We start from the raw sequence: 23426 nt of genomic DNA, 5'->3' as shown, positions 1-23426 counted from the left end.
ATAAAAAGGGGTAAGTAAGCAAAATACCTAGGACAGTGTCCAGAATACAGACAGTATTAAAACATACCCTTTTTGGAGGTAGTATTTTTCCCACTTGGATTTGCCATCAGCTGTGATAAGAACACCCTTCTACGTCTCCCAGGAATCTTAGCTACATAAGGGAAATCCTTCTTTTCTGAAAGTCTTGAAGAAAATTTCCAATAATAGTTTTTCCTTTCCTGTTTTCAAAGGAGAGTTACCCAGCAGAGGTAACCACGGCCAGTGCCTTCCAAACCCTGAATTGCCACTGTGGTCCCCAAGGGCTCACTGCCTGTGATCATTTCACGGAGGCAGAAGCAATGTTCCTGGGAACCTGGCCAGTGAGCTCTCAGATGACTTGAGAAGACTGAGCTATTTCCACTCAGTTACAGGAAGTTGCTACCAATAAATAAGAGTACCTACCAGAGGGAGACTGAATATACCTTTAGGGAGCAGAAGTGTTCATCACGGATGGCCTCAGCATTCTGAACTCTCCCACGGGGCAGCTGGGGACTGAGGCATCAGGGCATGCCTTAGGCTGCTATGGTGGGCACAGGAGGAGGAAGTGGTGTCCCACCTCTTAGAAGAGGCAATCCATGTGGCAAACTTCACTGTTGTCTTATTTTAAAGAAATTGCCACAGTCTCCCCAACCTTGAGCAACCACCAGCCTGACAGAGCAGTCAGCAGCCATCAACATCGAGACAACACTCTCCACCAGAAAAAAAGATTACAACTCGCTGAACGCTCAGCATCTTTTTTCAGCAATAAACTATTATTTTTAGCAATAAAATATTTTTAAATTAGGGTACATATGTTCTTTAAGACATAATGTTTTGCACACTACAGTATAGTATAAACACCCACCCACCCCCCACTTTGTTTTTTGGCTACACCACGCAGCTTGCTGGATTTTATTTCCTTGACCAGGGATTGAACTCAGACCCTTAGCAGTGAGAGTCATGAGTCCTAACCACCGGACCACCAGAGAATCCCTGAACACCTTTTAGATGCATTAGAAAACTGAAAAATCCCTGGAACTCATTTAATTATAATATCCAATTTAGGGCTTTCCTGGTGGCTCAGTGGTAAAGAATCTGCCTGAGACAGGTACTCCTACGCCTTAAAACCAAGAGCTCTTAACTCTGCTGTCTATTAGACACACCTGGGAGGTTTGAAATATGCCAGCATCCGGAACCACCTTCAGAAATTTTTAATTGATTTAGGGGAAGAATCCGTTTTGAGAAGATCACAGCTCAGACCCCCTGCAGAGGAAGCCAGAACTCTTCTAGTAATGTCCAAAGAACTGACAACCCACTCTGCTCTCTGGATAGGGGTTGATGTTTGTTTCTCAAACACACAAGGTTGTTTGCCTGGAACCCTGAGTCAGTCCTCGAGGCACTCCCAGCATGATGCCCAGTGTGAAAAGGCTTCTTGATGACAACTGATTTCTCCTCCTCAGCCCCATGACATCCACAGTAGAGAGAGGACACAACTCGCCAGCCCAGAAAGATTGAGTCACTGGCAGATCGGGCAGCAGAGGGTAAATTGAAGACACAGGATCCAGCTCAGGGCCCAGCTTGAACCCACCTGTTAGCTCTAGAATTTGGAGCTGGACTTTTAACTCAGATGAGCTTGTTTCATTCACATATAACACATTATTTCTTATCTAACCACAGGGTGATGTTTAAAAAGGAAACAATGCTTCAGTCAGTTCAGTTCAGTCACTCAGTCGTGTCTGACTCTTTGCAACCCCATGAACGCAGCATGCCAGGCCTCCCTGTCCATCACCAATTCCCAGAGTTTACCCAAACTCATGTTCATCGAGTCAGTGATGCCATCCAACCATCTCATCCTCTGTCGTCCCCTTCTCCTCCTGCTCCCAAATCTTCCCAGAATCAGGGTCTTTTCCAATGAGTCAACTCTTAGCACGAGGTGGCCAAAGTATTGGAGTTTCAGCTTCAACATCAGTCCTTCCAATGAACACCCAGGACTGATCTCCTTTAGGATGGACTGGTTGGATCTCCTTGCAGTCCAAGCGACTCTCAAGAATCTTCTCCAACACCACACTTCAAAAGCATCAATTCTTCAGCACTCAGCTTTCTTCACAGTCCAACTCTCACATCCACACATAACTACTGGAAAAACCATAGCCTTGACTAGACAGACCTTTGTTGGCAAAGTAATGTCTCTGCTTTTAAATATGCTATCTAGGTTGGTCATAACTTTTCTTCCAAGGAGTAAGCATCTTTTAATTTCATGGCTACAATCACCATCTGCAGTGATTTTGGAGCCCCCCAGAATAAAGTCTGACACTGTTTCCACTCTTTCCCCATCTATTTACCATGAAGTGATGGGACTGGATGCCATGATTTTAGTTTTCTGAATGTTGAGCTTTAAGTCAACTTTTTTACTCTCCTCTTTCACTTTCATCAAGAGGCTTTTTAGTTCCTCTTCACTTTCTGCCATAAGGGTGGTGTCATCTGCATATCTGAGGTTATTGATATTCCTCCTGGAAATCTTGATTCCAGCTTGTGCTTCTTCCAGCCCAGCGTTTCTCATGATGTACTCTGCATATAAGTTAAATAAGCAGGGTGACAATATACAGCCTTGACGTACTCCTTTTCCTATTTGGAACCAGTCTGTTGTTCCATGTCCAGTTCTAACTGTTGCTTCCTGACCTGCATACAGGTTTCTCAGAGACAGGTCATGTAGTCCCATCTCTTTAGGAATTTTCCACAGTGCAAAATGTGCTATGAAGTGAAGTGAAAGTCACTCAGTTGTGTCCGACTCTTTGCAACCCCATGGACTATACAGTCCTTGGAATTCTCCAGGCCAGAACACTGGAGTGGGTAGCCTTTCCCTTCTCCAGGGGATCTTCCCAACCCAGGGATCAAACCCAGGTCTCCCTCATTGCAGGCAGATTCTGTACCAGCTAGAGGCACTAGGGAAGCCCAAGAATAAGGAAGTGCTTAGCCTATCCCTTCTCCAGTGGATCTTCCCGACCCAGGAATCAAATTATTCCGAATAGTCTCCTGCATTGCAGGCAGATTCTTTACCAACTGAGCTATCAGGGAAGCCCTAAATGTGCTATAGATGATTATTATTTTCTTGATGACAAGAAAACATGCTACAATATTCCTGAGTTTAAAATTTTTTAAACATACTTTGACACTCACAGTGTTCTATGAAATACCAGGTTATACACATTAGCTCTTAGGATCCCCGAAATATACCATGCATGAGACAGGTGATGTTATTACCCATTTTTACAAACAAGAGATTGTCAGGGGCCTCGAGGGGTGGGGTGCAGGGAGGGAGGCTCAAGAGGAAGGAGATATATGTATACATATAGCTGACGCATGTTGTAGTAGAGCAGAAATTAACACTTTACAATAAGCAAGTATACTTCAGTTTAAGATATATTTATAAAACAAATAAAACTAAATTTTAAAAAATAGGATGCCAGTGGTTTCCAGTCAATATATTAGGATCAGCCAGTAACTCAGGAAAAACTTCCAGGTAAGTCTTCAAGGCTGCTGCCATCACCCACCCCCCTCCAGTTTGCCAAGGTTTCCAGCACGGGCACCCAACCATATACACTTCTGAAAAAGGATGCGCGTCTCTGGCTTAGGGTTTATTGAATCTCCTCCCAGGGCCACCCAAAGATAAATCAAGAGACACATAGAAATGTCCATACCCACCTGGTCTCCTCAGGGTGGAAGCTACCATGACTCCGATATCTGCGTCCAAACAACGAGAGCATTAAACAGTGTGTGTGTTTAACATGCTTCTGCTCATCTGTTCAAGGTAGTGTCGCTCCACGTGGACCCCAGGGCTCACACAGGCGTGGAAGCAGCCAGCTCAGCACACAGAAAGAGGAGCCGGGCAACTGGAGTTCGGGTCTCATCTATGTCACTTTCTGACTATGTCTCTGGGGCCAGCCACGGGACTTCTCTGAGCTCCAGACTCCTCTTCTGCAGTAAGTGGTGATAAAGTTCACTCTGTTTTTCTCACAAGGGTGCTGTGTGTGTGACTTCCTTGAACTCTCATGCTGCACTGTTCTACAAATAACTACTTTATGGTCATGTCCATAGCTCAGGGGAGCCGGGATTAGGAAATGGCTCACAACCGTGGTCTTTATGTGGTTTTCCACTTGTGTCACCAGATTCCTCTTCTAGAATCATCTTTTCTACCTTCAGTGCAGAATAGAAGCATCTCAGGCCAAGAGGCCAAACACTAAGTTAATTGCATCAATGGGTGTGACCAGTCCAGGCCCCTCCCACTCTCCTTCCATCTAAGAGGACTCAGATCACCTCTGCACCTCACCTTCCAAACACAGTCATAACATCCAGTGTAGAAAAAAATTTTTTTTGATTTGTGAGTTTATTTATATAACTCTTAAAAATGTTTTAAAATATGTACTTGAAAAATATATTACATTTAATATATTAATGCTTAATAAAATTCCTTTATCAAAAGAATGAATTTGTAGGTAATCAGGTCTATCTTAAAAAACAAAACAAAACCAAGCTTCATCACCATTTTGAGGTTATCCATAGAGCCTTGAGTAAGTTTCTAGCTGCCTGTTGGAAATACCTTCTTGGGTATATGTTCTCTGTATACTCATCTTACTTCTAAGACTGCATAGATTTATTGAAGGCAAACCAGCAAACACAGATAGCTATAATGTGGGTTTTGACAGAAGATTGTGAAAATATAAATCCACATGACATCCTGCCTTGTTGAGACTCTGAAACTTTTCTTCCTGTCTCCCTATGATCTGCCCATTACTATTCTCCTGATCATATCCTATTTGTTCAGAGCAATGATGATCAACTTCAGTTATACATCAGGTTCTTGTTGAAGGGCGTTCTAAAACTCTTTCATACACTATGGTCAGATCCCATCCCAGAGAGTCTGATTTCATTGGTCAGAGTGGGGCCAAGGCACAGTAGTCTTTTAAGTTCCCCAGGTGATTCTGAAGTGCAGCAGGGTTTCAAACTCCTATGGCTAAGTTATTAGTGCCAATGAACTGTGTTCTCAGAGACAAGGTTTGTATTTTTTAAGGAAGTTCAAAGATAATTTTTTAAGCAGCAGGGACAATATCATTTAGGAAATTCAGAGGACTTAGTGAGTTTATTTGGGTAGTCTACGTGAATTTTATTATCCAACCTCAACTCCTCTTCCACTCAACCTTCATCCCAACAATTAGCCCATAGAATTGGTTGTCTGCTCTAATTCTGCATGGGATCAGCTCAGTCTTGATGCAACTGAGTCCTTCAGTTTAAGAGAGAAGGGTCAGTCCTCTATTGGGTCTGAGGTGTCCCAGGCAATGACCTGAGTAGATGTAGTGTGTTCATGCCTGCTAAGATGCTTCAGTCATGTCAAACTCTTTGCAACCCCTGGACTATAGCCCGCCAGGCTCCTTTGTCCATGGGATTCTCCAGGCTAGAATACTGGAATGGGTTGCCATGCCCTCTTTTAGGGGATCTTCCTGACCCATGGATCGAACTTCGTGTCTCATGTCTCCTGCATTGGAAGGCAGGTTCTTTACCACTAGCGCCACCTGGGAAGCCTGAGTAGATGGAGAATTGATTCCCAATCTGGTGGGAAACACTCCATTTTTGCCTACTGTAATATGGAATCTCCCACCTCATTAAGGTAAATGGATGTTTCTCTGGTAGGTCCTCATTTTGTATATTCCAGCCCCATCAGTCATCATAATGAGATTCAGATATCACCAGATCAACAAACTGTCACTGAAAACCTTGCTGTTTCACCTGCCAGAGTCTAGGAAATGCCCCTCAAAGGATGCTAATGAACCCTCCCTCCTGTGGTTTCTCTGAGCCAAGCATGACTTGGGAGTAATCTGGAGTCACATTGGGTAGAACCATCCTGGGTTAAGCCAGTCTCTGATAGACCTTCAGAAACCCTTGCCAAAAACTCAAGGACACAGTGGTAGGAGGTGCTATGGTAGGTCTGTTCCAGGAAAATGGAGGCTTTTTCCTCGCATGCCTCTCACCCACCCTGCAGCACACTGACAGCGCCCACTACTGAGGCCATCTTCCAAGGGTTGGAGGAGTCTTTTTAACCCATGGCCCCTGGCCTCCATCCTCTCCTGTTCCTCCTCCTCTCTAGCTAAGATCAGTGTATGACCCAGTTGGTTGGAGAGCAAGGAAAATAGAGAAACAACTATCAGCAGGTCATGTCATTGACTCAGTATATTTAGAGCTGCTAGACTCCCTGGCCCCAAGCTTTCTCTTTTCTGGGTCCCTAAGAAAATGTTCATTTTTCTTATTTCATCCTCTTTATATTCTCGCTAATCAGAGCCCTGATATCTGTTCTCTTAAAGATAAAAGGATCAATCTCTAAGTCCCAAATAGACTTATTTAGAACAAGCATCTCTCTCTCCTTATATCCCAGCATAAATCAGTCTTCAAGCTTCCACTCTTTTGAGACTTCTGTCTTTTTCTTACTCCCCAAAATTTCCTTTTCACATCTATTCCCTGAGTATCTTTTGGCACAGTGATAACAGTGTGGCATCCACTGGTTGGCATATTTCTCTTGGGTTATGTTAAAGGTTTCTGTTCCCATGTGGTCTTCCCTTCTTTGAGTCAGCTTTCCCACAGAACATTTGTATTCTGCTTTCTGCTCCCACTACAGGTGGAAGTAAGTCACTGAGGCAGAGATTCTTATCCCTGCATGCAGCTGGGTGGGCGAGTCCCTCTGATTCACAGTGAAGTATATGAAAACCAATCTGGACTCCACTCCATTCAGCTTCTTCCAATCTACCTTTGCCAGCAATAAAGGTGATATGTTGATCCCAATTTGCTGCATGGGTCTATTTCTCAATGGTTTTGAACATAACAGGGAAAGAGAAATATACAGTTATAACTTTAAGAAATCCGATAGACTGACATATAAAGATTTTGTTATAAGTGAGTATCATTCAACTCCATAATGGGTAAGGAGAGGATCTCTAAAATTCCTTTTGAGTCTCATTTTATTGGTGTAATGGGCATCAAAGACAGAAGGATGGGTGCTATATTAAATTAAATAATTAAATTAAATCCTCCCTTTGTAGGATTCTCAGAGCCTTTAATATGCTGACCTTCATCATGACTTTCCAAAGAGAGTGATAGAGTATTCAGATTTTTTCTAAATGAATTGGACCACATCTTTATCACAAAACATCTAATAATAAACAGCACCATTTGGGACATCCAGAGAAATGAACTCTGGCAACTTGCAGTGCTCTTTTCTCTTTTGAAATCTTTATGAGATGAGCAGTTACCATGTAAGAGCCTTTGAGGAGGAAGAGAACACAGAGCATCCCTCCCTCACATTCCCTCCTTGCAGCCACATTCTTCCTACTCTCATACAGACCTCACTCTAACTTGCCCTTTCTGGGTCCTTTCTTTCTCCTTCCTGCAAACTAGTCTCCACTCTGAAGCCATCTTTGCAAACTAGAAGAGCATAGAACTTCCTTAATATGATAAAGATTATCTACCTAAATCTTAAAGTTAATATCACATCAATGGTAAATATTAAAAGACTTTCTCTAAGATTTAAAAAAAAGGATGCAAAGATGTTTGCTATCAATACATAGAGAACAGACTTGTGAACACAGCAGTGGAAGAAGAGGGTGGGACAAATTGAGAGAGTAGTGCTCAAACATATACACTACCATATATAAAATAGATAGCAAGTGGGAAGTTTCTGTACAACACAGGGAGCTCAACTCTGCACTGTGACAACCTAGAGGGGTGGGATGAGGGAGGGGTGCGAGGGAGGCTCAAGAGGGAGGGAGCATATGTATACTTATGGTTGATTCACATTGTTGTACAGCAGAAACCAACACACCTTTTAAGGCAATTATCCTCCAATTGAAAAAAAAAATATGGTTGCTATCAACCCTTCTATTCAACAATGGACATGAGGTCCTACCTAAACAGTTCAATAAAGTTCGATTCAGCTCCGTTGCTCAGTCATGTCTGACTCTTTGCAACCCCATGAACCACAGCACGCCAGGCCTTCCTGTCCATCACCAACTCCCAAAGTTCACCCAAACCCATGTCCATTGAGTTGGTGATGCCATCCAACCATCTCATCCTCTGTCTCCCCCTTCTCCTCCTGCCCTCAATCTTTCCCAGCATCAGGGTCTTTTCCAATGAGTCAACTCTTCGCATGAGGTGGCCAAAGTATTGGAGTTTCAGCTTCAACATCAGTCCTTCCAATGAACACCCAGGACTGATCTCCTTTAGGATGGACTGGTTGGATCTTTTTGCAGTCCAAGGGACTCTCAAGGGTCTTCTCCAACACCACAGCTCAAAAGCATCAATTCTGCGACGCTCAGCTTTCTTCACAGTCCAACTCTCACATCCATACATGACTACTGGAAAAACCATAGCCTTGACTAGATGGACCTTTGTTGGCAAAGTAATGTCTCTGCTTTTTAATATGCTATCTAGGTTGGTCATAACTTTCCTTCCAAGGAGTAAGTGTCTTTTAACTTCATGGCTGCAATCACCATCTGCAGTGATGTTGGAGCCCAGAAAAATAAAGTCTGACACTGTTTCCCCATCTATTTGCCATGAACTGATGGGACTGGATGCCATGAACTTAGTTTTCTGAATGTTGAGCTTTAAGCCAACTTTTTCACTCTCTTCTTTCACTTTCATCAAAAGGCTCTTTAGTTCTTTTTCACTTTCTGCCATAAGGGTGGTGTCATCCGCATATCTGAGGTTATTGATATTTCTCCTGGCAATCTTGATTCCAGCTTGTGCTTCCTCCAGCCCAGCGTTTCTCATGATGTACTCTGCATATAAGTTAAATTAGCAGGGTGACAATATACAGCCTTGACATACTCCTTTTCCTATTTGGAACCAGTCTGTTGTTCCATGTCCAGTTCTAACTGTTGCTTCCTGACCTGCGTACAGGTTTCTCAAGAGGCAGGTCAGGTGGTCTGGTATTCCCATCTCTTTCATAATTTTCCACAGTTCATTGTGATCCACACAGTCAAAGGCTTTGGCATAGTCAATAAAGCAGAAATAGATGTTTTTCTGGAATTCTCTTGCTTTTTCAATGATCCAGCAGATATTGGCAATTTGATCTCTGGTTCCTCTGCCTTTTCTAAAACCAGCTTGAACATCTGGAAGTTCATGGTTCACGTATTGCTGAAGCCTGGCTTGGAAAATTTTAAGCATTACTTTACTAGCGTGTGAGATGAGTACAATTGTGCGGTAGGTTGAGCATTCTTTGGCATTGCCTTTCTTTGGGATTGAAATGAAAACTGACCTTTTCCAGTCCTGTGGACACTGCTAAGTTTTCCAGATTTGCTGGCATATTGAGTAATCAAACATAAAGTTTGATTAGTTGAATTAATAAGTGAAGGATTCCCCTGAAGTCAAGTGGTTAGGGCTCCTTGCTTTCAAGGCTTAGGGCCTGGTCAGGGAACTAAGATCCCACAAGCCATGTGGCTGGTCAAAAAATAAATAAATAAAGTTTGATTCATTGAATTAGTAAGTGAGTTCAGTAGGTCATCTAGAAACAAGGTCAATTTTTAAAAAATCCGTTGTACCTTTCTATACCAATAACAAGGAGATTCCCTCATAGCTCAGTTGGTAAAGAATCTGCCTGCAATGCAGGAGACCTGGGCTTGATTCCTGCATGGGAAAGATCCCCTGGAGAAGGAAACAGCAACTCACTCCAGTATTCTTGCCTAGCGAATCCCATGGACAGAGGAGTCTGGAGGGTTACAGTTCATGAGGTCGCAAGAGTTGGACACGACTTAGCAAGTAAACCACCACCACCACCACACCAATAACAAAGTATTAACTAAAATTATAAATAAAAGATATCATAAAAGCATCAAAAACTTTAAAAACTTGGGAATAAACCTAAGAAATATGAGCAAGATTTCTACACCAGAAATTACAAAAGAAGATCAGTGAAAGGATACTCCACACACATAGATGGAAAAATGCAGTATTGGAAAGATGTAAAACCTCCCTAACTTAATAGAGATTACTATTTACTCTACCCACTTGTGAAATTTTTCAAGTCATATATTTATAATTTGTGTGTGTATTTTATGTATACATGTCAAGCATCAGGAAGATCATCTGGTGAAGGAAATGAAAACCCACTCCAGTACTCTTGACTGGAAAATCCCATGGATAGAGGATCCTGGTGGGCTACAGTTCATAGGACTGCACAGTTGGACATGACTTAGCAACTAAAGAACAACAATATGCTTCAACAAAATGCTTCACTTTTTAAAAACATTGATTTTGGGATACAAAGTCTTGGCTTTGCTTATCAGCTCAGCCTCCTGCTAATTATGGAAACTTGAGCCAATCTTTAAGCTTTATGCACCTCAGTTTCTTTTCCTTTTTAGATCCTTTATTTATTTATTTATTTTTGATGTGGACCATTTAAAAAGTCTATTGAATTTGTTATAACATTGCTTCTGTTTTTTGTTTGCTTGTCTTGGTTTTTGGGCCCTGAGGCAGGTGGGGTCTCGGCTCCCCAACCAGGGATCAAACACACACCCCTTGCACTGGAGGGTGAAGTCTTAACCCCTGGACTGCCAGAGAAGTCTCTGCACCTGTTTCTTCATCTATAAATTAGAGGATAAGTTATGCCTTTCTTAGATAGCTGTCATGAAGATCAAATGATATAAAACATATGACATTCTATTTGTAAACACTAAAGTGCTATATCGTATTGTTATTGCTATTTAGTGGCTAAGTTGTGTCCGACTCTTTGCAATACTATGGACTGTAGCTCACCAGGCTCCTTTGCCCCTGAGATTTCCCAGACAAGAATACTGGAGTGGGTTGCCATTTCCTTCTCCAGGGGATCTTCTCGACCCAGGGATAGAACCCACAACTCCTGCATTGGCAGGCGAATTCATTACCACTGAACCTTCAGCAATACGTGAACCATGAACTTCCAGATGTTCAAGCTGGTTTTAGAAAAGGCAGAGGAACCAGAGATCAAATTACCAACATCTGCTGGATCATCGAAAAAGCAAGAGAATTCCAGAAAAACATCTATTTCTGCTTTATTGACTATGCCAAAGCCTTTGACTGTGTGGATCACAATGAACTGTGGAAAATTATGAAAGAGATGGGAATACCAGACCACCTGACCTGCCTCTTGAGAAACCTGTATGCAGGTCAGGAAGCACAGTTAGAACTGGACATGGAACAACAGATTGGTTCCAAATAGGAAAAGGAGTATGTCAAGGCTGTATATTGTCACCCTGCTAATTTAACTTATATGCAGAGTACATCATGAGAAACGCTGGGCTGGAAGAAACACAAGCTGGAATCAAGATTGCCAGGAGAAATATCAATAACTTCAGATATGCAGATGACCACCACCTTTATGGCAGAAAGTGAAGAGGAACTAAAAAGCCCTTCGATGAAAGTGAAAGAGGAGAGTGAAAAAGTTGGCTTAAAGCCCAACATTCAGAAAACTAAGATCATGGCATCTAGTCCCATCACTTCATGGCAAATAGATGGGGAAACAGTGGAAACAGTGTCAGACTTTATTTTTCTGGGCTCCAACATCACTGCAGATGGTGATTGCAGCCATGAAGTTAAAAGACGCTTACTCCTTGGAAGGAAATTATGACCAACCTAGATAGCATATTAAAAAGCAGAGACATTACTTTGCCAACAAAGGTCCATCTAGGCTATGGTTTTTCCAGTAGTCATGTATGGATGTGAGAGTTGGACTGTGAAGAAAGCTGAGCATCGCAGAATTGATGCTTTTGAAGTGTGGTGTTTGAGAAGACTCTTGAGAGTCCCTTGGACTGCAAGAAGATCCAACCAGTCCATCCTAAAGGAGATCAGTCCTGGGTGTTCATTGGAAGGACTGATGTTGAAGCTGAAACTCCAATACTTTGGCCACCTCATGCGAAGAGTTGACTCATTGGAAAAGACCCTGATGCTGGGAAAGATTGAGGGCAGGAGGAGAAGGGGGCGACAGAGGATGAGATGGTTGGATGGCATCACCCACTCGATGGACATGGGTTTGGGTAGACTTTGGGAGTTGGTGATAGACAGGGAGTCCTGGCGTGCTGCAATTCATGGGGTCGCAAAGAGTCAGACACAACTGAGCGACTGAACTGAACTGAACTGAACTGAACCACTACGGAAACCCGCCATATCCTAAACATGTTAATTAAATGAAAAAACTGGATCGACATTCTGTGAATGTCCCTTAGGGCTCTCCACATTATAGGCTCAGCCCACTAATCCAGTATTTGACTTCCCGTAGTCTGTTTTCCAGTCTAGTGGACAGCTCCTCCTAAACTCATCACACGCTTCTCCATGAACCTGATCTCACTCCAGGGCCTCACTGAAGGTTAGTTCTCCCATCTCTACTGTCAACACCCACATCTTTCTTCTAGGAAAGTTCAGCTACCTCCTTTTATGTGAACAGTTCTTAGTTTTGTAAGTGAGAATCAAGTCACTCTTTCCTCTGGATTCCACTGGACCTTTGCCCTTATTTCTATAATATGAAATCATTTATGATAGAGATCATGAGAGTTACTTGAAAATATCATTCTCTTTTACTAGATGCTGAAATTTTGAAGGCAATAACCATGCCTATTTTATGTCTGTACCTTCATAATGCCTGGCATAGGCTAATTTCCTGTAGGACACACAGACAGATAGATGGGCAGATAGAGAAAGGGCCACATCATTGGAAGCTCTCTGTCTCTGTTTTAAAAAGTAAAGTATCAGGGGCTTCCCTGGTGGTCCAGTGGTTAAGAATCCAACTTGTAATGCAAGGGACACTAGCTCTTCCCTGATCTGGGAAGATCCCACATGCCACAGGGCAGCTAAGCCCGTGCCCCACAACTACTGAGTCCACACCCTAGAGCCCACGCTCCACAGAAGAAGTCACCATGACGAGAAGCCCTTATACTGAAAAGAAGAGCAGCCCCAGGTCATCACAACTAGAGAAAGCTTGCGTGCAGCAACAATGACCCATCCCAGGCAAAAAATTTAAAAATGCATTTAAAAAAATGTATCATATCAGACAGAAAAGATCTAAGACCATAATCAGAGCAGAGCATAATCAGAGAAGAGAACAATCTCAAAAGTCAGTTGCTAAGCCTTATCCTAATACTCACCTTGGAGCTGGAGAGAAAGAGGAAATTAGGTATCAGGTGCTGGTACCTGATAAACCATTTGTTCTCTGTTAAATGGTGCATCACCCCTGGCTGTCACCCAGCCTTGGTCTTCATCCATTTCTTAAAATCACTCCCTTTTTCAATGCATTTCTTTTTTTCTCTCTCTTTATCATGTTTGAATATCTTTTATCGGTTGGTTCTTTCTCTACTACTGGTCCCTTGGGGGTGATTGAAGGTGATTGAACAAAAGGTCATGGATTTTGTTTGTTGCCCAGGTAGGTGCTGGTGTACAAAGATAAATCCAACAAGGTCCTTAGCCTTAGAGGCACTGAAGTGTGGCTGGAACTGCAGATGCCTAGGGGGTTCATGATGAGGATGACTGAATCTAGATTGTTGACCAGTGCCCAATACCAAGACTAGAAAGTCATGGGGAAGGCCTGGGACATCCTTTATCAGAGAAGGACTCCTTTTCAGTAGGAATACAGTTCAGAGTGATGGGAGCAAAATCTATGATTGTAAGTAAACTTATCTCTTTGCTTAATATTTAAAAACAGACTTTCTCGGTGGCAGTGGATAAGAATCCTCTTGCCAACACAGGAGACACGGGTTCAATCCCTGGTCCAGGAGGATTCCACATGCCGTGGAGCCACTGAGCCCAAGCATCACAACCACTGAGCCTGTGCTCTAGAGCCCTTGATCTGCAACTGCTGAGCCCCTGTGCCACAAGTACTGAAGCCCACCTGCCTAAAACCTGTGCCCTGCAACAAGAGAAGCCACCACAATGAGAAGCCTGTGCACTGCAACTAGAGTGTAGTCCCTGCTCTCCACAACTAGAGAAAGCCTGCATGCATCAATGAAGAACTGTTGTAGCCATAAATAAGTAAATAAAGCAGTGTGTACATGTCAAAAACATTTTTTTAAAGGTACAAAAATATTTAAAAGCAAAACTGTGCTTTATGCTCCCAGGGAAACAAGAGTAGGAAAGCTTGTCTTTACCAAAGACAAATTGACCACTCTTCAAACCTACTAAAGCAATGACTTTGAATGATGAGAGACAACGTGACTTACTGTAACCTAAGCTGGTAAAGCCAGTCATTCCCTTACGAATTGCTTATATGTGTGTCTGTCCTCCCCATTAGGCAAGGTTGGGGCACACGTGTGTGCTTTGCATACACTAGGTCCTCAAGAGGTATTTGTTTGATAAAATATTTAATAAATAAGACTTTCAGCTGAGAAGCCAACCCTAGCCTCAAAGACTACAGTGATGAGGAGTTTACTACTTCACAAATTGATGACTACAAATACTTTCAAAACATTCAAGGGGGAGATGAAAATTTATATGTGTTCTTTCAAGACAGAATAGTTCAGAGTGACTTATAATAGGACTATGCAATTTCAGTCAGGAAGAGATGAAATAGTAAAGTCATTTCACATCTATCTTTGGGCAGAATGACTACAGTAAAGATGCTGAGTGAAAGGAGGGATTGGAAAAAGAATTCTAGGTATTTGATGGGAGGGGTTATCAATGATCTCAAGCTGGGGTGTCTACCCAGGGGGTCGAGGTAGGAGGAAGTAAGGAAAGATCAAGATAGCTCAATCTGCCCCCTTCCCTCCATCCCTTCAATCTGAGGGGCTTCATCGTTACCTGTTTTCTGTGTTAAGGAGTTCAAGGAATGCATAAATAAACTTTTCAAGTTTGAAAACTGCTCTTCAAGACTAGCCTACTTATTCGACAAATAGGGAAACTAAGACCCAGGAAAAAAAGCTAGGACCTAGGAACCAGATCAAGGTCATATTTGCTTATTGAAATTGCTGGGGCTTCTGGGTACCCATTCATTCCCGTGTTTACCCCCCAGGAATGCTAAGACTTCAGCAAGTGTGGACTTCCACAGCCCTTCCTCTCCAAACACAGGTGGGGCAAAAGCTGATAACAGGCCACACCTGCATTAAATAGGTAACCGAGAAGAACCTACTGTACAGCACAGGGAGCTCTACTCAATGCTCCCTGGTGACCTGAATGGGAAGGAAATCCAATAAAGAGGGGATATGTGTGTACGTAGAGCTGATTCACTCCGCTGCACAGCAGAAACTAACACAACATTGTAAAGCAACTATACTCCAATAAAAATTAACTTAAAAATAAATAAATGAAAAAAATGGCCTTTATTCTTCCACAGAGCTCTCCTTCAGAACTCCTGTGGATTACAGAAAACATTCCAAGGGGTCAACTACGATAACCTAACCACTTTTCTCTGTCTACTTTAAAAAGTCAAATGAAAAGAATTTCACAACTGATAAAAGCAAAAGCAAATCAAGGCTGAAAATGAAAGGCTACGGTACTTCAGATACAACCTCCATAGGATCCCATCTCCTTTACATGCTTGACTTCTTTAATGGCTTCTGCAACCATGAGGAGGGAAAACCTACTTCACTCAAGCTGATGAGTTCCCAAAGTAAGGACTTTAATTAGAGCAGTCGAGTGAAGCTCTCTTGTCAGTTAAAACTTGAAATATAGTGAGGCAAGTCAATGCAATGACTCACAAACAGCTTCCAGTCAGCCAGACCCCGAATAGATCACAAAGGAAAAAAAATCCCCACCAGAAATTCATTGCTTCTGTTTTCACTGATATCCTGCATAGAAGGAAATGAACCTGAAGTGTCATCTATCAACTCACGCAACCAGACATAACACTGAAGGCATTTTGGAGAGGTTTTGTAGAACAGCTCATCTCGAGGGAGTCTTGTGTGTGAGATTTACAGGGTCTCAGGAACAACAGAAGACCATCAACTGTCTCTCCGGCACTCAGCCAAGACGTTCTTGAAGGCTCTGCTGGGTTTCCTTTGAAATTACTTTTGCAAAAGCTGAAGATTGAGCTTCTTGGCTGGGAAGAAAAAACCCTCTCCAGGAGTAACTGTCCTTGGGGTTTCAGCCTCAGTTCAGGGTCCAAATGTATTGAGTCCCAAACTGGCAGGGGCATCCCAGTTCTGTCCCTCCCAGTCTCCACCTGGAAACACTCAATAGAAGAGGTCTAAAGTTATATTGAGTCCTTGATCCCAAACTTGAGACTCTCAGTAAAGATTTTTCCATGTAAACAATGAAGAAAAACTCATTTACTTCCAATCCTGTCTAGGAGCAACATCAGAAGTGGAGAAGATTGTATTGAACTCACACATGATCACAACATATCTCTACCTGGGTGTGCGCTTGCTCAGTTGCTTAGTTGTGTCTGTTTGTGACCCCATGGGCTGTAACCCACCAGGCTCTTCTGTCCGTGGGATTTCCCAGGCAAGAATACTGGAGTGGGTTACCATTTCCTACTCCAGGGGATCTTCCCAACCCAGGGATCGAACCCACATCTCCTGCATTGGCAGGTGAGTTCTTTACCACTGAGCTACCAGGGAAGCCTCTACTTATTCCTGCTTGAAATGCCGGTTTACACAGTAATGAATATCACACGGATAAAACAAAGATGCAGTGGAGCCCAGACCCGAGGAGGTACGTGGGGACTCTGGGTCCTACTTGGATGACGCTCTTCCCTCCCCCAAGCACTCTGTCACATGTGGGACCCTAACAGAAGCTCTGTGAGGGAACAGAGCATGGCAGTCTTTCCATGGCATCCTGGAAGAACACAGGCTCATACCTAACCTTGGCCTCTGCTTTATAATCCGTGCAACCTGAAGCAAATGACATAACTTCTCTATGCCTCCATTTCCTCATCTGTAAAATAGATAATACAAAATATCTACTTCACAAAGTAACAAGGATTGAGTTTAGATATGAAAAGCCCTTAGTTCAGCTCCTGGTAAACAAAAGAAAATAACTACTATGATTCTTATTTCAAGCCAAGAAAATTGAGGCTCAGAGAGGTTAGGCAACTTGCTCAAAATCACCCAGCTATAAACTGGCCAAGCTAGGGATAGAGTTGAGTCTCCCATGGCCAGCTGAATGCTTTTCCTTCTAGACCATGCTGGGATTAAAGAGTTATCCATTGTACAGTGTTTAATTTATTCGATAGAGTCATCCATTTCATTATTGACTGTCATTATTCAAAGGGCTCTGGGGAAATCTTAATAGCTGCTGTTCATTAAGCTTGTGAAAGACTGAAGGCAGGAGGAGAAGGGGACAACAGAGGATGAGATGTTGGATGACATCACCAACTCGATGGTCATGAGTTTCAGCAAGTATCAGGAGTTGGTGATGAACCAGGAAGCCTAGCATGCTGCAGTCCATGGGGTCACAAAGAGTCAGACACGTCTGAGCAACTGAACTGACCTGATTAAGCATGTAGGATAAGTCAGGCATTGGCTTAAGGTCCTGCATACATTTTTTTCATTTAGTTGTCCCAATAACCATCTGACAGCAGTATTCAATCCCTTTCACAAATGTGAAAACTAAAGTGTAAGAGGTTAGGTAACCTGCCTAAGATCCCACAGCTCTAAGCTGCAACCAAGCTCCATCCAACCTCCACTCTATACCTCCTCCCAAATACCATTTAGAGCCACAGGTTTAACAAGAGTGCAATCCTCCCTTCCCAGGTGCTAAACCCCACAGCTCAGAGAGGTGTGGAAACTTGCCTACAGCCACACAGTGTCCATTGCTGAAGCCCAGCCTCTTTGCACTCTGAGACCTCACCCATCATGAGCCAGGTCTCTAAGCACAAACAGAGGAGCCACATCCCAGAGGGCTCCCAACAGCCCAGACTGCAACTGAGTCCTGCTCAGTCATAAGAAAAAGAGCAACCAGTCTCACCTTGACCACTGAGGGCTTCTGACCGTGCCTGGAAGTACTCGTGCTATCTTCTTGGACTCAACGCAAGGCCAGAGGTACAGCATCCAGAACTGGTCTTGGGAGGAGAAAAGCTCCCTCTAGCATGGAGGAGGTTACTAGACTGCCTCTGGAGGGGCAGGCATCTCCCCAGAAATGCCCTTTCCACTGTGTCCACCTGGTAGCTCCCTATCTGAAAGCCAGTGCCTGCTGCTTGGCCGGGCCGCCAGAGCCCAAGACACTGATCTGCAAACACAGCAGCTCAGAGCAGATCCTGAGGGGAGGGGCCAGTGGTATGCTTTATTCCAAGTCAGGTAGCCACAGGTGGATCGAGGCTCAAAGAAACCCCAGCGCCAGACAGTGCCAAAGCCCTGGATACTTTCTAGCCATGATCTAGCCATCCAAGTTGGGTTTTTAGTCATTTTCACTATCCCCTACTCCTTTGTAATATGTTTTTTCACTTTCAATTCAGTTCAGCTGCTCAGTCGTGTCCGACTCTTTGCAACCTCATGGACCACAGCACGCCAGGCCTCCCTGTCTGTCACCAGCTCCTGGAGCTTGCTCAAACTCATAACCATGGAGTCAGTGATCCCATCCAACCATCTCATCCTCTGTCGCCCCCTTCTCCCACATACTACCACACATACTCCCACAAGTAAAGTGTTCGCTTTACTTGAGGCCAGTTCTAGATACTTTAACAAGTATTATCCTATTTAAGTCCCACAATAGCCCTCAGAGGTAGGTACTGTTATTGTGCCCAATTTATGAATGATGAAACTGAGTCACAGAGGGGCTGGTAACTGCTGGAGTTTGAACCAAGGCCACCTGCTCTCAACATTCACTGGAAGGACTGACGCTGAAGCTGAAGCTCTAGTACTTTGGCCACCTGATGCGAAGAGCCGACTCATTGGAAAAGACCTTGATGCTGGGAAAGATTGAGGGCAGGAGAAGGGGTGACAGCGGATGAGACAGTTGGATGGCATCACTGACACTGACTCAATGGACTTGAGTTTGAGCAAACTCCAGGAGATGATGAAGGACAGGGAAGCCTGGCAGGCTACAGCCCATGAGGTCACAAAGATTCAGACATGACTTAGTGACTGAACAACACCACCACCACCTACCCTCAGAGCCAATGCTCTCAGGCTCTTCAGTCTCCTCTCTGTGGCATTTCATTGGCACTTATAGTATGATGTTATTTCAAGAAGTCAAGTTTAGAAAGGAGAAAAATAAAAAGAAGGCATTTTGGTTGGTCAAATGTCTCAGAAGTCATGGCCTATAGTGGGCTGAATGGTGGCTCCCCAAAAGATATGTTTGCATTCTGAAAACTGTGAATGTGCCCTTATTCTCAAAAAAAAAAAAAAAAAAGGAATCTTTGAAGATGTAATTAAGTTCTGGATTACCCCCACGCTGTGTTGTGCTAAGTCTCTTCAGTAGGGTCTGACTCTTTGGGACCATATAGACTGTAGCCCGCCAAGCTCCTCTGTCCATGGGATTCTCCAGGCAAGAATATTGGAGTGGGTTGCCATGTCCTTCTCCCGGGGATCTTCCTGACCCAGGGATTGAACCCATGTCTCTTGCATCTCCTGCACTGGCAGGAGGGTTCTTCACCACTAGCGCCACCTGAGAGTGGGGACTAAATCCAGTGACAAGTGTCCTTACAAGAAACAGGAAAGGAGAAGACGCGCAGAGAAGGCCATGTGAAGACAGAGAGATTGGAGAGATGTGGCCACAAGCCAAGGGACACCTAGAGATACCAGAAGCTGGAAGAGGAAGGATTCTCTCCCAGAGCCTTCAGAGCGAGCATGGTCCTCTCAGCACCTTGAATTCAGACTTCCGGCCTCTAGACCTGGGAGAGGATACTTTTCTGTTGTTCTAAGCCTCCCAGTCTGTGGTCATTTGTATGGCAACCCCAAGGAACTGACCTGCCACCCTTTGTTACTTCCTCTGGCACTTTCAAAACAAAAAATTTATTTATTTAGGTTGTACTGGGTCTTAGTTGTAGTACGTGGGATCTAGTTTCCTGATCAGAGATGGAACCCAGGCCCCCTGTGTTGGGAGCTCAGAGTCTTAGCCGTTGAGAAGTCCCCTCTTGCACTTCTTGATGGCGCCACAGGAAAGGAGAAAAAAGCTGGGTTCTTTCTACTGAGCCCTCTTGGGGAAGGCTAGGAGGTTGATGCCTATGGACCAGGCAGTTGTATAAGAGCCTCCAAGAGACAGGACACTGAGACAGAAAGACAGGGGTAGGGAGAATGTTTTGCAAGTGAGGACTGAGCCGGTTACATAGTAACTCACAAGGCAACCTCATTCGAGAGCTCCAGCTGAGCCCTCATTGTCCCCAAAGAAATGGCCGGTGGCTCAGGGGTTCACAGATGGGGCACAGGTTTCCTGATGCACCCCTTCTTTCCTTTTTGCTCATCGTGAACTTGACCCCAATCAGAAGCAAATATCAGAGATCCCCGAGCCCCAACCTCAGGTGTTATAGATGGGGAAAGTGACAACTAAAAAGATGATGTGCTTTAAGGTCACACAGCCAGTCATGGAACCATCAGAGCTGGAACCTCACCTCCTGACCCCTGATCCTTTCAAGGGAGCAAAACCTCCTCCCCTTGTCTGATCTGTTCTTCACAAAAGAAGATTCATAGCAGCTCTTATCTGAGCTCAATAGTCTCAGGGGCCCTCAAGGGTTCTCTAGCTAAAACTCACATTTCTCCTTCTAGAATTTAAGTTTATTCCTCCTTATTTGCAGAATGTCAATCTTGCCATGTGGCTATTATGTCTGACTCAGATACAAGTACACATCATAACAACAGAAGTCAGCTGGCTGCACGGTAGACAGTCATAAAGGTTTGTTGATTGTTCGTCACAGGGAAAAACCCAGAGCTTTATCTCTGCTGCTTTCTCTCTCTGCTCTGACCACCTTCCTTTGGCAACTTGACTGGAACATGACCCTCCCTCAGGGTCTCTGCACATGGTCTTCTCTGTGCCTGGAATCCATATGCCCTCACACACCTCTTCACCCTATTGACTCCATCCCGCCCCTTAGAAGGATGCCACTTAACATCCCAGATACTACCCCCTCTCCTCCTCCTCAGCAGTTCCTCGTGTTTCTCATGCTTTTTCTTTTCAACACTTATCATAGTTTGTCATTTTATTTTTACATGATTTTTTTTCACAAGCATCCCTTAGACCAAAAGTTCCATTAAGGTAGAAACTCTCTCCAGTTGATTCCTGCACCCAGCACATCTAATTCATTCATTGGTTCATTCCACAAACAATTGAATGCTGAAAATCCTGAGCTGGTACAAAGCAATGTAGAAAGAAGGAACAGACAAAACTGTGAGTTCTCAGGAAATAGAACCAAACAGATGAGCTACAGTCAGCTCCTTAAGAAATTACCCAGTCACACTTCACCCCTACTATCCACTTCCCTCATTCCTGTGCTTGCCCCTTAAACATTTTAGCCCCAACTGATTCTTCTCCAAAAGGGGGAAAGGATAAATTGGTAAAACTCAGAGGGTTCAATAATGTAACTGATAGACAACTCTGGGAAATCAACTTTAGAGGAGTGATGCTGTAAAATTATCTAAAAAGAAGATTGGGAATTGTCTTAACTCAATTAGCTTCAGAATTGTTTCAGAAATTCTCAAAAGAAAGGCTATATTGCAAAACCAGAAGGTTATTAAACTCTCCTCCACCTTCCCCACTCTAGGAAGAATAATGCTCTTTGCATGAAGCTGCTATGTCAATTCCAAATACAAGGGCAGATCATATCAACAGAAATCATCCTCCACCCTTCCCCATGCTTTGCCTCCTACCATGTAGCCTTCTGCCAGAGGGAATAAATTTCAGTGTCTATAATCGTTATTCCATATATCGTCTCAGTCATGGAGTGTTTCCTTGGAGAACTCTCAAAAGTTGTTATCATGATTCAACAAACATCTACTCATTACCTATTAGATGCCCAGCACTGCAGTGGGCCTATGGGAAATACAGAGCAATCTGGGAAAGACAATGCATTGTGGTCAAGGAGCACAATGGCTTTTTAACAACTAATACATTTGAAAAGGCTTCGATCACTCCATCGTAATATTATTTTCTATTTCTAGAGTGCTTCATAGATTACAAAGAACTTTTACATACAGCTGTGTGTCATAGCAGTTGTGTGACATACAAAGGTTTCCCTCCTCATTGATAGATTAACCATTTAGTCCCCAGAACCTGGAATGACTTACTCAAGTTTGCACAGTTAAAAATGGCCAAAGCTGGAAACCATGGTAGTCATGAAAAAGTGCCACTCAGATCTCTGGCTGCACGAAGCATAGTTCACGGACAGCCCCAGCTTCTGTACCTCTGATTCACTGCTGTGTCACACTGAGACCATGCTACCCAGCAAGTGACTAAGCACCATAAGTGAGCTAGTCCTACAAGACATGGTACTCTTCTAATGGATGACTTGAGTCACAAGAGTCCCTATTGGCCTGGAGGAAAAATTTTTTGGAAGATTCTTCCTATCCAATTCCCTTTCCTTCTTGCTCTTCATCACAGGAGTCAGGTTTGCATCATAGTCTGAAAACTCTCTGCCTTCTGGTACTCCTTCCTCTTTATGCTTCCCATGCATCAATGCTAAGTTGCTTCCAGTCGTTTCCGACTCTTTGTAACCCAGGGACTGTAGCCCACCAGGCTCCTCTGTCCATGGGGTTCTCCAGGCAAGAATACTGGAGTGGGTTGTTGTGCCCTCCTCAGGGGATCTTCTTGATCCAGGGATCAAACCTGTGTCTCTTATGTCTCCTGAATTGGCAGGTGGGTTCTTTACCACTAGTGCTACCTGGGAAGCTCTATCTTTCCCATATGTTTCCCAAATAAATGGGAGTTTTTTGGACACACCAAGTGACATGCAGGATCTTAGTTCCCTGACCAGGGCTTGAACAGCAGCCCCTTGCAGTGGAAGCTCAGAGTCCTAACCACTGGACCACCAGAGAATTCTCTCTCCAAATAAATCTTGATCACACCAATGCCATCTTGGAATCTGTTCTTTGGAGGACCCACTCTGACAGACTCTAAATCCAGATCTTATCATGCAGAACTGGACCTTCCACAAATAAAGAGATTTCATTTTGAAATACATTTGGAAAATTCTGCAGTGACCCATTTTACAAGACTTAGATTCAATAATACACTTAGATGAAATAAGATTCCTCAAAAGCACAAAAGAACTACAGAGTAGCTCTCAATTTGATTTGACAGCAAACTTTTCAAGTCAGTTTCCCTGAAATGGTGACTGATACATTGGAACTCAGATCAGTTTGAGAAATCCTGCTAATAAGTAGACACCCTCCAACAAATGGACACCTATTCTTTCCTCAGCATTATTAAAAAGCCTCAAAATGATGGTTTGATATTCTCTTCTTTTGCTGTGCCCAAATGGATAACAAAAAGTGGGAGGAAAAAGCAAGGGACTTAAGAAAACCTCAAACAGTGTAATCTTC

At 43.6% G+C, this 23426-nt stretch overlaps 1 protein-coding gene across 1 annotated transcript in view; it reads right to left on the bottom strand.

The window, feature by feature from the left end:
* Window positions 1-18954, bottom strand: part of FER1L6 (fer-1 like family member 6) — a 144447-nt gene extending 125493 nt beyond the window's left edge. Inside the window, exons 1-2 of the mRNA XM_081498956.1 lie at window positions 17923-18954; window positions 3721-3759 (exon numbers count right to left, since the gene is read on the bottom strand). Coding sequence (XP_081355082.1) covers window positions 3721-3759; window positions 17923-18005 — 122 coding nt within the window. The 5' untranslated portion in view covers window positions 18006-18954. The remainder of the gene's footprint in view (window positions 1-3720; window positions 3760-17922) is intronic.
* Window positions 18955-23426: the final 4472 nt, after the last annotated feature.

Source organism: Giraffa tippelskirchi, chromosome 6, assembly GCF_054371585.1.
Source record: "Giraffa tippelskirchi isolate mGirTip1 chromosome 6, T2T-mGirTip1v1.2.pri, whole genome shotgun sequence".
NCBI lineage: Eukaryota > Metazoa > Chordata > Mammalia > Artiodactyla > Giraffidae > Giraffa > Giraffa tippelskirchi.
This window is presented reverse-complemented; position numbering and strand designations above follow the sequence as displayed.